The sequence below is a fragment of the Scyliorhinus torazame genome, chromosome 7, assembly GCF_047496885.1.
Source record: "Scyliorhinus torazame isolate Kashiwa2021f chromosome 7, sScyTor2.1, whole genome shotgun sequence".
NCBI lineage: Eukaryota > Metazoa > Chordata > Chondrichthyes > Carcharhiniformes > Scyliorhinidae > Scyliorhinus > Scyliorhinus torazame.
In genome coordinates, this window is record NC_092713.1 from 64,597,914 (window position 1) to 64,614,516 (window position 16,603).

Below are 16,603 nucleotides of genomic sequence, written 5' to 3' on the forward strand. Positions count from 1 at the left end.
AATATAAAGGTATTGTATAATTATAATTCTATATGACCTTAACTGTTCTTCACAGAAATGCTTTTTTAAAGCGGGTTTGGTGCATTTAAACAAGATGAAATGAAACTACCATAAGCAAATTGAAAAGAAACATTGTCAAGTAAAATAGTGAGGAAATAATGGGAAACTTGGAAAGAAGATGACCAATGTCCACTGCCACAAGAAATGCAGGGCGCGCAGCAAAATCCACAGTACCTTGAATTTACAGAGACACTTAAATTAAAATGCGACTTAAAAAGAGGCTTCCTACTTTAACCATTAGATCATTGGAAGTAGATAAACATTTTTACCGGATGGGGTGTGTCACAGCCAAATACTAAATAATAAATCACAGCAAAAAACCGAATGGAAGAATGTATACCACACAAGAGTTACCATAGATTTGTAGGTTTGTGATCAGTAAGTACAAAGTTAGCAGTTTAACAAGTGACTTACAGCCTTTTGCAATTACATTCTGATTGGCTTCTAGGCTGTGCGTTAATAACATTCAACCGTGGAAAAGTCCACTGGGTAAAGTGACACATGTCTGCCAGAAAGAACACAATACTGAATAAAAATTAACTCTCTCTAACGTACTCTCAGTACATTTGTAGGATATTAACCACACAGCATCTTTTAATTATGCTGCTCTGCTCTGAATTTTGCTTTACAGCTTTTTAATACATCAGTAGCAGTTAATTGGAGGCAAATATTTGCGTAGAATTGCTCCCACTTGTGACATTTTCTTCAGTTTTATTACAAATGTGCAGAATAGATTGTGCGCAGCGCTCCCTTTCCCTCAATCTGTTGTAATAATTTTTCACAATGCCGCTGGTTTTCTACACAAACGGGTACATTTTATGATTGCATAGAAAATAATGGGAAGTATTCCTCTGATTTCCTGATGAGAATTGCTGACAGGGTGGGAGTGCACACTTGTAAAAATAACTTTTAATGTTTGCAAGCTATCTTAGTCCATAAGAACATCAGAAATAGAAGCATGAGAAGACCATATTGACTGTTGAACCTACTCCACTTCAATATTCAACATTCAATATAATTCAATCTGATCTTCTGCTTCAGCTCTACTTTACCCCCCCCCCCCCAACACATCCTTCAAATCCCTGAGAGTCCAACAATCTGTCTACCTCAGCCGTGCATTCAGAGCCAATCGAGGGGAGAGAATTCCCAAGATTCACGATCCTTTGTGAACTGTCGCAGCCAATTTGGTGTATGTCCACCCACCGTGCTGTTAGGGAGGGAGTTTCAGTATTTTGACCCAGCGTCAGCGAAGGAATTGCAATATATTTCCAAGTGTGACTTGGTGTGTGTCTTGGAGGGGAACTTGTAGGTGGAGCGTACATCTGCTCATGCATCTGCTACCGTTATCCCTCTAGGAGCTAGAGGTCGCAGGTTTAGAAGGTGCTGTCAAAGGAACCATGATGTGTTATTGCAGTGCATCTTGTAGATGGTACATAACTGCTGCCATTGTGCATCTGTGATGGAGGGAGTGGATGTTGGAGATGGTGGGTAGGGTGCAAGACAAGTAGCTGATTTGTCCAAGGTAGTGTTGAGTTTCTTGTGTGGTTGGAACTGCACTCATCGAGGCAAATGGACAGTATTCCATCACACTTCTGACATGTGCCTTGTAGATGGTGGACAGGCTTTGGAGAATCTGGAACTGAGTTACTTTCTGCAGAATTCCTAGCCTCTGATCTTCTCTTGGAACCATAGTATTATATGACTGGCCTTGCATAGCTTCTGGTCCATGGTGACCCCCAGGGTGTGAATAGTGGAGGATTCGGCAATGGCAATGCTGTTTACTGTCAAGGGAAGGTGATTGGATTCTCTCTTGTTGGAAATGGCCATCGTCTGTCACTTGTGAGGTGTGACAGTTACTTGCCACATATCAGCCAAAGCCTATTATTGTCCACGTCTTGCTGTATGTGAACACCGACTTCTTCAGTATCTGAGGACCTGCAAGTGATGCTAAACATTGTGCAGTCACCAAGAAAGCTGTTAATAAAACAGCTGACGAAGATTGGGTGTAGGAGACTTCCCTGAGGAATTCCTACAGTGATGTCCAGAGACTGAGATGACTGACGCCAACCAACCACAACCATTTTCCTTTCTATTACATATGCATCCAACCGGTGGAGAGTTTCCCCCCTTATTCCCATTTACTCCAAATTTTCTAGGGCTTCTTGATGTCACACTTGGTGAAATGCTGCCTTGATGTTAAGGGCAGTGATTCTCACTTCACCTCTGGAGTCAAGCTCTTTTGTTTGTGTGGACAACCCTGCAATGAGGTCAGGAGTAGAATGACTGACGAAACCCAAACTGAGCGTTAGTGAGCAGGCTACTGCTGAGAAAAAGCCACTTGATAGCACTGTTGACGTTACCTTCCATCACTTTTCTGATTAGCTGGAGTAGACTGATGGGGCAGTAATGCGTCGGGTTAGATTTGTTCTTTTTGTGGATAGGATAGTTTTCCACATTGCCAAGTAGATGCCAGTTTTGTATCTGTACCGGAGCAGCTTAGCGAGGGGCACAGCTCGTTTTGGAGCACAGGTCTTATTACTATTGCTGGAATATTGTCAGGGCCCATAGCCTTTGCAGTATCCAGTGCCTTCAACTGTTTCTTGATGTCATGCGGAGTGACTCGAATTGGCTGAAGATTGGCATGCTGAGGACAAGATGGATCAGCCATCTAACACTTGTGGCTGATGATAGTCAAAAAAGCTTCAGACTTAACTTTGGCACTAATTGTGGTGATATGCCAATGGGCTATATCAAAGATGGATGGTGGGTGACCTCCAACCAGCAGGTGGCGGTGCAGACACACCATGTGGTCTCGAGACCAAGTTCATGTGACCAGTGACTCCCATATAAAGGGAGACACATCCGGCCATCTTCAGAAGATTGAGAGGGTAATAAGACACAGAAGTGAATGGTTGGTGCTAGTGCAGATTCCAGAAGAGTAATAAGCAGACTCCATGATAATGTGCTTTGTAACAGATCTTACCACACGAGACTCAATAAAGATTCTGGGTTGGACAAGTCTAGGTGTTTGGTGGATTCCTTCGTATGGTATACAAGACCAAATACAGCACTAATGTGCTGGGCTCCCCCATCATTGAGGAATGCCAAAATGATCAGTGCTGGGGTATCAACAATTTGCAATCTATTAATGAGTTAGATGAAGACACTGGGAGATGAAGTCACTGGGAGCAATCTGAGTTTGCAAAATATACAACTCTGGGTGGGAATCTGCTGTGAGGAGGACACACACATACAGATGGGTTAAGTGAATGGGCAGCAAGGTGGAAGATGGAATAAAGTATGTGGAAATGTGAGGTCATTCACATTGGCTGTAAGAATAGAAAATCAATATCTCATTTTAAAACATGAAACTTGTAAATGTTGATGTTCAGAAAGACTTGGGTGGACTTGTACAATAAACACAAAGTTCGCAAAAGCAAAACATTACAGATGTTGGAAATCTGAGCTACAAACAGAAAATGCAAGAAATATGGCAGCACCTGTGGAGAGAGAAACAAAGTTGACATTTCAGGTCACAGTGTAATAGAAATGTAATCATTTTAATGTGGATGAAATGGGGGAGTGTGGAAAAAAACAAAAACAAAGTTCTGTGATCGGGCAAAAAGACCGAGTTTAAATGACAAAAGAATTGGTAGAGTGGAGGAAAAGAGGGTGGAAATGGGACAAGTAAAGAAACAACCGATGGGTCCAGAGGAGGTGTGAATGGCAGGATAATGAACAGCAGCAAGAAAAGCAAGATTAAGGCCAACACATGTTATTTAATGCCTCCCACCTTTATTTCTAATGGACCTTCCCGAATTCAGGAAAACGCAATGATAAAGATGTATATACCCAAATATCCCATATATGTTTTATACACCGAGAAATTAGTCTCAGCAAAAAGAAATTGTCACCGTGAATCCGCAATCACCACTTGATTTATTTCAAGTGCAGGATAACCTTCTGGAAAGGGAGAACCTCCTGGCACCAAACTTTGTTCTATACTTAAATACTTACAGGCGTGTTCTGGCTTTTTTCCGAAACTGCCTGTAATGCTGATGTATGGCCATTGACCCCAGCTCAGGTCATCGTCAGCCCCCACCCCCACCCCCCCGGAGGAGAAGCTGGTTCTGAAATTTCCACTGTCCCCTTCTGAAAAGAGTTGTTATCACCTTTCCTAATCACTCCAATTCTGATTTTCACCTCCTTCAACCCCAGCCCTCTTGAGCAGCATCTACACACTCAACATTCTACTGCAATTGTACGAGGATGATATGAATATTGCCATCAATCACAGCAAGCACACGTGCAGAGCATGAGGCATTTTGAAGATGATCTGCATTGAATTTGGGCTGGAAATTCAGGCACGTGTCAGGGCCCTTGGGATACTTTGGAACACTACCTGTTCATGTTAAACTCGTGCTGCTGTCATAGGCTGGGATGGTTAGGTTAAAGAGAGGGCTTTGAGAGGGATGCCTTGAACTCCCATCTCATGTAAAGCCTGTTAGTTTCAGCTATGCATTCACCTCCATCTAGTGGCTTGCCTAAGATTGAACCAAACTTGCTTGAGATTTGCAAGAAGATTCCAGAAATGCAATTTTTTATGAAGAGGCTATACTTGGCAGCATTTGTACTGTTTCTAACTGATCAGTCTAGTTTAGGATTTTGCAATTTGTATCGTCCAAAAACTTTGAAAGTACATCATGGATATGAAAGCAAAATACTGCAGAGACTGGAAAGCTGAATTAAATCATCGATATGTTTTCAAAACATCATGGGTTGCTTCAATTTTTGTACAGTGACTCCTGGCTGGAGTTTATTTTAACTCGGCTAACGAGGTCTGCTTGTTAATTTACACAATCTTTGTTGAATGCATTCCCTGCAGGTGATGTAAATTGTGATCAAAGTGAGCATGACTTATTTTGGCTACCTTAATTAAAAGAAGCCTTTTCCATTTATTTTCCTCGACTGCAGTACCCCACGGTAGGCTATTGCAGAAAATACGGAGGCTGGGGATTGAGGGTGATTTAGAGATGTGGATCAGAAATTGGCTAGCTGAAAGAAGACAGAGGGTGGTGCTTGATAGGAAATGTTCAGAATGGAGTTCAGTTACAAGTGGCGTACCACAAGGATCTGTTCTGGGGCCGTTGCTGTTTGTCATTTTTATCAATGACCTAGAGGAAGGCGCAGAAGGGTGGGTGAGTAAATTTGCAGACGACACTAAAGTCGGTGGTGTTGTCGACAGTGAGGAAGGATGTAGCAGGTTACAGAGGGACATAGATAAGCTGCAGAGCTGGGCTGAGAGGTGGCAAATGGAGTTTAATGTAGAGAAGTGTGAGGTGATTCACTTTGAAAGGAATAACAGGAATGCGGAATATTTGGCTAATGGTAAAGTTCTTGGAAGTGTGGATGAGCAGAGGGATCTAGGTGTCCATGTACATAGATCCCTGAAAGTTGCCACCCAGGTTGATAGGGTTGTGAAGAAGGCCTATGGAGTTTTGGCCTTTATTGGTAGAGGAATTGAGTTCCGGAGTCAGGAGGTCATGTTGCAGCTGTACAAAACTCTGGTACGGCCGCATTTGGAGTATTGCGTACAGTTCTGGTCACCGCATTATAGGAAGGACGTGGAGGCTTTGGAGCGGGTGCAGAGGAGATTTACCAGGATGTTGCCTGGTATGGAGGTAAAATCTTATGAGGAAAGGCTGATGGACTTGAGGTTGTTTTCGTTGGCGAGAAGAAGGTTAAGAGGAGACATAATAGAGGCATACAAAATGATCAGGGGGTTAGATAGGGTGGACAGTGAGAGCCTTCTCCCGAGGATGGAAATGGCTGGCACGAGGGGACATAGCTTTAAACTGAGGGGTAATAGATATAGGACAGAGGTCAGAGGTAGGTTCTTTACAGAAAGAGTGGTGAGGCCGTGGAATGCCCTACCGGCAACAGTAGTGAACTCGCCAACATTGAGGGCATTTAAATGTTTATTGGATAAGCATATGGATGATAATGGCATAGTGTAGGTTAGATGGCTTTTGTTTCGGTGCAACATCGTGGGCCGAAGGGCCTGTACTGTGCTGTATCGTTCTATGTTCTATGTTGATCTTGCCTTTGCTGATCTCTTTCTGTTTAAACAGTCTTATGTTGATCAACAAACATGTGCATTGATTTGGTGCCTTTAATGTAATTTAATCCAAATTTAAGGCAAAAGAAAAAAATCTGCATGTTACTTACATAAAGTTTAAATAGGTGAATGGGTTGTTCTCTATCTCTGAATGTTAATTTTTGTTATGTTGGCTGTTTATTGTTTTATCCAAGGAGTTCTGAAGGTTAAAACCAAGACTTCTGCTGCAAGTATTGCAGTTTATGGTAAATTTTCAGACTGAGTCAATAAGAGATAATTTAAAGTGCAAAGCTTTGCTTTGTACATTACAATGAGAGGACAAATGGGGGCTGAATTTCTCTCTTTCTCTTCGGCCATCACTCACTAACATATATGATTATCCACTGAAGAAACTCTGTGTCAGTGGTCTTGGGTTATATGGTTCCTTGCATGGCTGATAAGCCCATTCCTAGAGCTGCCTCTCTGACCGCACACTTGGCAGGTGTTTCTGGGAGGTGGAATTGGCTCTTGGACTCGATCACTGGACTTCCATCAGCTGTCTGGTGTTCTCGAAGAATTGTGCCCCTTCAATCAGGAGGTTCCTCCAAGTAGGTCTCTTCTGAGCAAGGATCTACCAGGCATTGACATCTGTTGCATTTCTTGAGATAAGCCTCAGGGTGTCTTTGAAGCGCTTCCTTTGTTCTCTTGTTCAGGAGCATAGGTGAAGAAGATTTGCTTTGTGAGTCATGTCCCTGACATGATGAGCACGTGGCTAGCCCAGCGGAGTTGGTTTTGGACGATCATCACGTCGATGCTAGTGGTCTCGGCTCCTTCAAGGATGTTGATGTTAGTACACCTGTCCTCCCAGCTGATGCGGAGAATCCATCTCAAACAGCATTGATATCAGCACAGATGTCACGGTCGTCGAAGACTCTCGTCCTTAGATGTCTGAAGGCAACGTTCGCGGATTAGATACGATGTTGGGTCTCCGCATCGATGTCAGCCTTTGATGAGAGGGGGCTCCCCAGGTAGGGAAAAGGTTTTCTCCGTTGATCTTGATGGAGGTACAGACCGGATCTTTCCCTGGGACAGGTTGGGAAAGGACTCAAGTCTCCCTATAGTTGAGGCTGAGACTGATTCTTCAGTATGCTTCCACGAAGGCATCAGGCATGGCTAGGAGGTTCTCTTCTGAGAGTTTATTTATACAGACTGTAATGTGACTCTTTTCACTGCTCATGCCAAAGCACCAAAAAAGATACATTTAACCTCTTGAGGACATAGTTCATTTCATCCAGGTTTAGTATTGTACTGTATTAGTTTTAAGCTTGACTTTTGATCCGAATTTAATACTCTTAACTTTGAAACAGTATTATCATAGTTTCTGTCAACGTGTGGGGATGATTAAAATTGGCGTAATTGTTAATTTTATAGATCCCCTACAACTGTTAGTCAAATTATTGAAAAAAGCTAGGGGACAAGATTAATTTGCACAAATTGCTGCAATACCTTTAAAAGGGACAGTAAGAAGTCTTACAACACCAGGTTAAAGTCCAACAGGTTTGTTTCGATGTCACTAGCTTTCAGAGCGCTGCTCCTTCCTCAGGTGAATGAAGAGGTATGTTCCAGAAACATATATATATAGACAGATTCAAAGATGCCAGACAATGCTTGGAATACGAGCATTAGCAGGTGATTAAATCTTTACAGATCCAGAGATGGGGTAACCCCAGGTTAAAGAGGTGTGAATTGTGTCAAGCCAGGACAGTTGGTAGGATTTTGCAGGCCAGATGGTGGGGGATGAATGTAATGCGACATGAATCCCAGGTCCCGGTTGAGGCCGCACTCGTGTGCGGAACTTGGCTATAAGTTTCTGCTCGGCGATTCTGCGTTGTCGCACGCCCAGAAGACCGCCTTGGAGAACACTTACCCGGAGATCAGAGGCTGAATGCCCTTGACTGCTGAAGTGTTCCCCGACTGGAAAGGAACATTCCTGCCTGGTGATTGTCGCGCGATGTCCGTTCATTCGTTGTCGCAGCGTCTGCATGGTCTCGCCAATGTACCACGCTTCGGGACATCCTTTCCTGCAGCGTATGAGGTAGACAACGTTGGCCGAGTCTCACGGGTATGTACCGCGTGCCTGGTGGGTGGTGTTCTCACGTGTAATGGTGGAACCCATGTCGATGATCTGGCACGTCTTGCAGAGATTGCCATGGCAGGGTTGTGTGGTGTCGTGGTCACGGTTCTGAAGGCTGGGTAGTTTGCTGCAAACAATGGTTTGTTTGAGGTTGCGCGGTTGTTTGAAGGCAAGTAGTGGGGGTGTGGGGATGACCTTGGCAAGATGTTCATCTTCATCGATGATGTGTTGAAGGCTGTGAAGAAGATGTCGTAGTTTCTCCGCTCCGGGAAAGTACTGGACGACGAAGGGTATTCTGTCGGTTGTGTCCCATGTTTGTCTTCTGAGGAGGTCGGTGCGTTTTTTTGCTGTGGCATGTTGGAACTGTCGATCGATGAGTCGAGCGCCAAATCCCGTTCATACGAGGGCATCTTTCAACGTCTGTAGATGTCTGTTACGCTCCTCCTCTTATGAGCAGATCCTATGTATACGGAGAGCTTGTCCATAGGGGGTGGCTTCTTTAATGTGTTTAGGGTGGAAGCTAGAGAAGTGGAGCATCGTGAGGTTATCCGTGGGTTTGCGGTGAAGCGAAGTGCTGAGGTGACCGTCCTTGATGGAGACGAGTGTGTCCAAGAATGCAACTGATTTTGGAGAGTAGTCCATGGTGAGTCTGATGGTTGGATGGAACTTATTGATGTCATCGTGGAGTCGTTTCAGTGATTCTTCGGCGTGGGTCCAAAGGAAAAAATTGTCATCGATGTATCTGGTGTATAACGTTGGTTGAAGGTCCTGTGCGGTGAGTAGGTCTTGTTCAAACTTGTGCATGAAGATGTTGGCGTATTGGGGCGCACATTTGGTCCCCATGGCTGTTCCTTGTGTCTGGATGAAGAACTTGTTGTCGAAGGTGAAGACGTTGAGATCCGGAATGAAGCGGATGAGTTGCAGAATTGCGTCTGGAGATTGGCAGTTGTCGGTGTTGAGTACTGAGGCTGTTGCAGCAATGCCGTTGTCATGGGGGATGCTGGTATAGAGTGCTGAGACGTCCATTGTGATGAGGAATGTTCCTGGTTCAACTGCAAAAAGGGACATTCTTTTAAAAATGCAACAATTGTAACTTTCACTTTCCAATAAAATATTCGCCTTTACTAGCTTTTCCTTATAACTGCAATCTTTGGGTTGTGCGGGTGAGACCCATGCAAACACTGGGAGAATTTGCAAATCCCACACGGACAGTGACCCAGGGCTGTAACAAGTCCGGACCCTCAGAGCTGTGGAGAAGTGTTAACACTAATTACTCCACCATTACCAGCAGTCATGCCTTTGGATGCCTCGGCCAGAAGCTCAGGAATGTTTTCCTTAAACCTTTCTGACTCTCCACCTCTCACTCCTCCTTCAGGGTAACCTGTGAAATCTACCAGTTTGAACAAACTTTTGTTCACCTCTTTGTGGCTCTTTGTCAAATTGTGTTTGCTAATTCTTGCCTGAAGTGTTTTAGCATGTCTTAGTCTGTAAAGGTGCCTATAAATGCAAGTTGTTACTGATTTCAGTGTTGAGTAAAGTGGGTGCTCTACGGTATTCAATATCTTCCATAAATTAACATATGAAAAAGAGGGGCAAGAAAAGACTATCTGCTCTATCTGGCCTGTCCCACTTAGACATGGGGCAACCTGTGTGCTCCATTAGGTTGCCAATTGTGCAAACTACAGGGAGAGGCAACAAAAGAGGAAGAGTTTTCGGCCAATATCATGAGAAACTATAGGAAAATCCTCTACAACCCCTGCAGGCAATCAAACAAGCTGCAGTAAATTACACTAACTGATGAGATGAATTACTCCACTAAATTTCTGTTACAGGGAGCACTTTGAACAGAAGTATATAAAGTAGCTGAATAGTTCAGTGGACATCTTGACCGTTTCTTAAATTGGTCACTGTACTGGTGTTGCACTTTAAAAGGTCTTGTGGGATGAGGTGGCAATTGCTGAACAGCTGTTATTGCCACTCTGCTTTAGACTGCGACCCGACTCCAGAGATGGATTGCCTATTTTGACTTTATGCTGCCAAAATCTTAACACATTAATGTAAAGGTTATGGTGGAACTGCACCCTTAAAAGCACTGACATTTGTTGTAAATCGTGTGTGTGTGTGAAGAACAAATTATTAACCTCTAACTGTTTTAAGTGCTTCAGAATCTGCCTGTGATCCCATGATCATCTTCAGGTTAAAGGTCACAGTCCACATTATTACTCTTTCACTTGTGGTATTGTGACATTATGGGAATGGGGAAGCATTGAGAGAAAATGGATATAATGGTTGACCTCTGCGAACAATAAGTAAAATATTGGGAATACCTGAATAGTTAGACTTCAGTTAGCTCCATTAATCAGTGAAATCAATTTATCCACAGTTTCATATGAAAGAGGTTTAATTAAATGGAATAAAAACAGAAAATGCTGGAAATACTCAGCAGATCAGTCGCTGCAGGAATTGTCACAGGTGGTGTTGCTCTTAATTTTAGCCTTAGTTTAATTGCCCTTGTTCTATCACCTTTGCTCTTGAGTCGCCAGGTATCTTTCTGATACCGCCACGTGGTTCAAGTCCGAGTAATGATCAATAATCCAACACACAGCTTAGTAAGAGTTAAATCAACGCACATTTATTATATACAGTAATCAATACTTATACATAAATTCTACTTCTAAGCTACTTCCTACAACTGACGGGCCAATACTTAACTTTGGAAATGGCCCACCAGGTCAGGGAAACAAATGGCCTTTCGTATGGGTTCTGAGCCTGCGGGATTCGAAGCTGGTACAGATCGGTAGCTAGGAGCACCTATCTCGTAGCGAGCGTTGAAGTAAGACTTACGATTTGAGCGGTTGTCGCAGAAGGTCAGCAGAAGGGTGTCGAAGGGTGCCGAGAGAGAGATCGATTTGAACTTGGACTCTATTCTTATAGTCCCCAGGGGCTTCCCGCCTTTCGGGGTGGACCCTGTACCTGGTTCCAAGTGATTAGACTTTGTCCCAATCACTTGGTTCGATATTCTCCAATGCTGGAGCGATTCCTTGATCGATGGGCGGTTTTGGGGTGGTCATTCACCTCTCTTTGTGTAGGCTCCTGCTGGCGCCGAAAAGTCTGGGTTGGCTTTGTGTGTCTAATTTGTTGCACATTGTTCCCGGGGATTGCTAATTAATATTCAGATGGCTGGTGTGTTGTTATGCTGATACCGCTCACTCCTCCTTCAGGACACCCCGTGAAATCTACCTCTTTGAACAAACTTTTGTTCACCTATCGTAAGACGAGTTGTGCTCCTCTACCCATCCCCTCACTCTCTCCGCTGTGGTTGCACAGTGGCAGTACTGCAGGTTTGGTAATGCCATTTTCCTCCTTTGCAGTATCGCCAGGTGTTCGAAGGCTAGGGTGAACAGAAGTGGGGGCAGTGGGCATCCCTGCCTTGTGCTTCTATACAACTGGAAGTATTCAGAGCTGGTGTTGTTGGTTTGAACACTCACCTTGGGGGCGTTGTACAGGAGTTTCACCCAGGCGCTGAATCCTGCTCCTAGCCCAAATCATTCCAGTATCTCTATAAGGTACTTCCACTTGACTCTGTCGAAGGCCTTTTCTGTGTCCAAGGAGACGACCACCTCTGGTGTCCTCTCCCCGGGGGGAGTCAGCCGCCTACTCTTGAGCTGCCTACCCTTGACAACTCCCGTCTGGTCCTCTGCGACCACCTCCGGTATGCAGTTGTCCAGCCTTTTGGCCAGGACCTTTGCGAGTATCTTCGCGTCTGTATTTAGCAACAAAATGGGTCTATACGTGCCACATTCCGTTGGTTCTTTGTCTTTTTGGGGTATCAACGAGATCGTTGCCTGTGCTAGTGTAGGGGGCAGAGTGCCCCTTGCTAATGAGTCTGCGAACATATCCCTTAGATGTTGGGCCAGGGCCGACACAAATTTTTTAATAGAAGTATGCCGGGTACCTATCGGGTCCCAGCGCCTTCCACGTCTGCATGGAGCTGATGCTCTCCATGATTTAACTTCAACCTTCTTAACCTAACTCTGCATTAACGGTGCCCAAATTCACTTCACTTTATTCATCTAAATAGGAGAAATGGCTCACTTTTGAAATAATGCTTTGAACTCAAGACGATGTGTGTGTTTAATTAATTAATCATTAGTATCATAATTCAACTGTGTGTCATACATCCATACTGTCACAGGCTTTAAATAGTTGATTTTCAAAAGTCATTTGATGATGAACAGCTTTTCACGATATTTTAGTGAAGGATATTGGAAAAACAGAAGATTTAAGCAAATTGTAAAAATTTGTACACAATCCATATAAAATTATTTGCTAAATGCGAACATTTTGGACAGATTGTCAATGGTATCAACATTGATTGTAGTGTTAATGTGAGCCTACTTGTGACAATAACAAAGATTATTTATTTATTTATACTGTGACAACACAGCTTGAATCTTACATTTACTCCTCCCCTTAGTCGCTGTTAATAGGATTATGCAGTCTCCTTCTTCCCAAAGTATGTTGTCTGAACTGCAGACTGGATTGGTTTGTTTAAAAGTCAACTTACTCTGCCATTCAGTTCAATGTTCCTTTCTAATTTTAGCTAGACTTGTGCTGTTGGTGAGTAGCCGGGTAGATCCTCTGCATGAGTCGAGGGGATTAGTTAAGTCGATCTTGTTGATTTAATGTTAGTGCAATAGCGTTTTTGGATTAGCATGAATATGATTGTAATTAGTCTGGGAACCTCTTAAGTATAAATTGCACTTTTACAGACGTGCAAAATGTAGCTCTGATGGTTTGTTAAATATTCCTGCAAGGGTTGAACTAACTTAGTATCGACTGCCCCTATTGCATAAAACACAGCTGCCAGTATTTCCCTGAGTGATGTCAGTCTTATGATGGTATTACTGGAACAGCTTAGTTTCTCGAGCTGCAAAGGTATCAGATAATCCAGCAATGAAGAAGAGACGTGAAAGACCTGGGGCCCCTCGCTTGCGGATCCAGTAAGAACTCTGTAAATTTAACTCTCTCTTTAATTTTACACAATGTTTGCAATATTTTGTGTTGCATGAAGTGAATTTCAAAAATGTTTTGAATATTGCCAACCTAATTTACACAATGTTTAAATAGTAACTTTATAAAGCAGGTGTACATTTAATTAATCCATTAAATTCGGTAATCTTGTGCAAATTATTATTGATCCTAATATTTAGGAAAACAGTGACCTCTTAGAATATTGAATGGGGCACACAATCCTAAATATAAAGCAACATAAAATCATTTTATTTGTTTATGACTTTTTTTTGTAAAAGTGAAATTCGTATAAGCTTTGGTCTTGCGGAAACTCCTCATTCAATTTGAAGTCGAGGATAAGGAGGATTTTGGCAAGAAATAGTTAATCAGAAATTCAGTTTGTACATTACAAAGTTAATCCAAAACTTCAATTTAAATTACCCTTCATACATTTAGTTTGGAGAAAAGTGTCCAGCAGAACAGAATATGGTCTAAGAAAGTTATTGAAAAAAAACATAAAGGAACATTAGCTGACCTTTAGAAGTGAGGGTTTAATCACTTTTGGCTTTGTTACATCTGCTATCACTGTATCTCAATGAAGGCACTGAGATTAATCTGACAAATTACTGCTGACAGTAAAGGTAAATGGCTGCTACCAGGAGCAATTGTAGGTCAACTTGCATGTACAATTTTTGACATTGTTGTCCTTAAAACTTCCCTTGAACACAGTCAGAACATTACATCAGGTGAGTACTGTTGCTAAATTCATCTTGCACTGTAAACCTGACTGATTTGGCACAAATAGTAGTTGTTCATGATTTGAATGGAACAGGAATTTCACATAAATGTCAGGGACTGAATTTGATATATAATGACCTTGATGTTGTGGGAAACTTGCTTCCATCATATTTTGGTATAATATAGTTCACGGAAGAGGTATTATACGAAACGATTAACAAGGAATGTTCTCCATGAACTCCTCCCTTTTACTGCTCACTGAAGTGGACTTGATTTCGCAAGACTATTAATGTGTTAAAAGTTGACCAATTTAAGGTAAAGTTCAGGTTTGGTCAAGGTTTTATCTGTTAGTGGTGATTTTCTTTTTCAGCTGTGTGAGCACTTATTATCAATGGAGCATTAACCAGTAAAACATCTGAAAATGTGGAACTATTTTGAACAGTAGGAAAAAGGTTATTGTGCTAAATAGTTACTATATAGGTTGAAGGGGATGATGCAAATTCTCATTTCGAAGTGACATATCCGTGATTATTTGAATTTTCTGTCTGTTTCAATTTGAAAGTTTCCAGATTTTTAATTCTTGTGCAGCTAACACTTTTCAAACCCATCTCTTTGATCAAACCTTTAGCCACCATGCATTGCACCAAAATAATGGCAATCATCGTTATGACGGATGTGCTCTGTGACTGTTACACAGGTGCTTTGTTCCTTTGCCTTTCTTCAGTATTGTTGCAGTTGACCATGATAGCCTCGATCATTTAAAAACCAGCTTTTTGAACAGGCTTCAGGTCACCTTCCTAACCGTACCTACTATTACCTTTGTGCCGTTTCATATTTTAATCTCTTTTTTTCTTAATTTGGGTATGTATATATGTCATGTCCATAAACGCTTAAAAAAATGTTACATTTCAGCAGTATCCCATTTCAACAGTATCCAGAAGCTTGAAATTTAGAGAGTGAAATTCAATTTCTGATGCTAATTCTCAAGTAACTTGAATGGAGAAGCAGATTGAGTGTGGTGCAAGATAGTTTGTTGATCTGCTGTCGTCTGTTTTGTGATACTGACTGTCAGGGACCCGATTGACTGAGCAACAACATAGGATTTTTTTAAAGTCTTTTCAGAATCCAGTTTTAACAATTGATGTCATCTTTCAAAAATAGACGTTTAATAAACTCTGCGGCATTATTATGTGAGCCAAGGCTATGGCTTCTCAATGAGTAATGGTGAACAGGAGAGAAGATGATTGTTTAATTTCATACTACAGCTAGGTCAGAGTGGCAGGGTGGTGTAGTGGTTAGCACTGCTGCCTCACGGCATTGAGGACCCGGGCACGATCCTGACTCCTGGTCACTGTCCATGTGGAGTTTGCACATTCTCCCCCTGTCTGTATGGGTCTCATCCCCACAACCCAAAGCTATGCAGGGTAGGTGGAATCCCCCTGTCTGTATGGGTCTCATCCCCACAACCCAAAGCTATGCAGGGTAGGTGGATTGGCCATGCTAAGTTAGCTTTAATTGGGAAACAAAACTACAACTAGGACAAAACATACTTCTGAGGAAAGCATTTAGTATTTAACAGGAATTTGATGACATGGATTGGAAGAAGAAAATGGGAAGCCATCCATGGATTTACATAGTTAAATATAATTAGCTAATGTGTAACTTGGTGCTGAAATCTGCTGCCTGTCTCCATGTGTGATGTTTAATCTGCAAATAATTTAATGTTCATCTTAAATGGGGATATGCTCAAACCTAGATGATCTATTTGTAATTGTGACATAAGAAAATTCCTGGCAGTGCCCTACCCTGATACCAAGCCCCGGTTTTGATCATTAATATCAGTCATTATCTCTTTTGGTCCTATTAAATGGCTGTCTGGCATTTGAAAATGTTATGTCCATCTTAACCTCTTGCATATAAGTGGAAACATTTTTATTATGTTGTAAATATATTGCATTCTGATGCTTTTAACTTCAACCTGAAACTCCATATTCAGTTGAAAAGTGAAAATTTTCTCCTTGCTGTCCACTTAATAATTTTGGTTATTTATTTATTTATTGATGCAGATTTTCTGGCTTTCAGCAAACTGATATTTATGCAATTGTTAACATTAGGCTTTAGTGCAATAATGCAGCAGAATGTCTCATTGCAAATGACCTTTTTAATGTTAATTGGCAAGTTTCAGAGTAATCTAAATCCAGGAACACATGTTGTGCCTTGTCAACCCAATATCACTGAATACACAAGCATTCTTCTTTTGTCTGTTCCAACATGTGCACATAACTGCTGATGGTCTGCAGCTTTTGCATAGTTGAAAACAGAAGTTCTGATCCTTCCGCTTTAATGCTGCTTTTCTTTTGAGATGCATATTGATTTCTCCCTCTTGTTTTCATGGGCATATATTTAACAATATGCCTCAATCATATAAATGTCAAATTTATTTTCTATCAGCGACTAATTGTATATTTGTGATTGTGCAGTGCAATACATTGCAGGGGCTGTTTAGCACAGGGCTAAATTGCTGGCTTTGAAAGCAGACAAAAGCAGGCCAGCAGCACGGT

General features: G+C 42.1%; 1 protein-coding gene and 1 long non-coding RNA gene across 9 annotated transcripts in view; one reads left to right on the top strand and one right to left on the bottom strand.

Moving 5' to 3' along the window:
- Window positions 1-531, bottom strand: part of LOC140426277 (uncharacterized) — a 74,232-nt gene extending 73,701 nt beyond the window's left edge. Inside the window, exon 1 of one of the 4 annotated variants that reach the window (XR_011948175.1) lies at window positions 475-531. This is a non-coding gene — a long non-coding RNA (uncharacterized lncRNA). Of the gene's footprint in view, window positions 1-234; window positions 300-329 lie in introns of those variants that run through there. The other 3 variants (XR_011948174.1, XR_011948173.1, XR_011948176.1) reach the window with 3 other exon arrangements.
- mast2 (microtubule associated serine/threonine kinase 2) overlaps window positions 1-16,603 on the top strand; it is a 594,513-nt gene that overhangs the window by 330,705 nt on the left and 247,205 nt on the right. The window contains exon 1 of one of the 5 annotated variants that reach the window (XM_072510842.1): window positions 12,952-13,294. The exons of the other annotated variants lie outside the window; for them this stretch is intronic. Coding sequence (XP_072366943.1) covers window positions 13,248-13,294 — 47 coding nt within the window. The 5' untranslated portion in view covers window positions 12,952-13,247. Of the gene's footprint in view, window positions 1-12,951; window positions 13,295-16,603 lie in introns of those variants that run through there. 5 annotated transcript variants of the gene reach the window in all.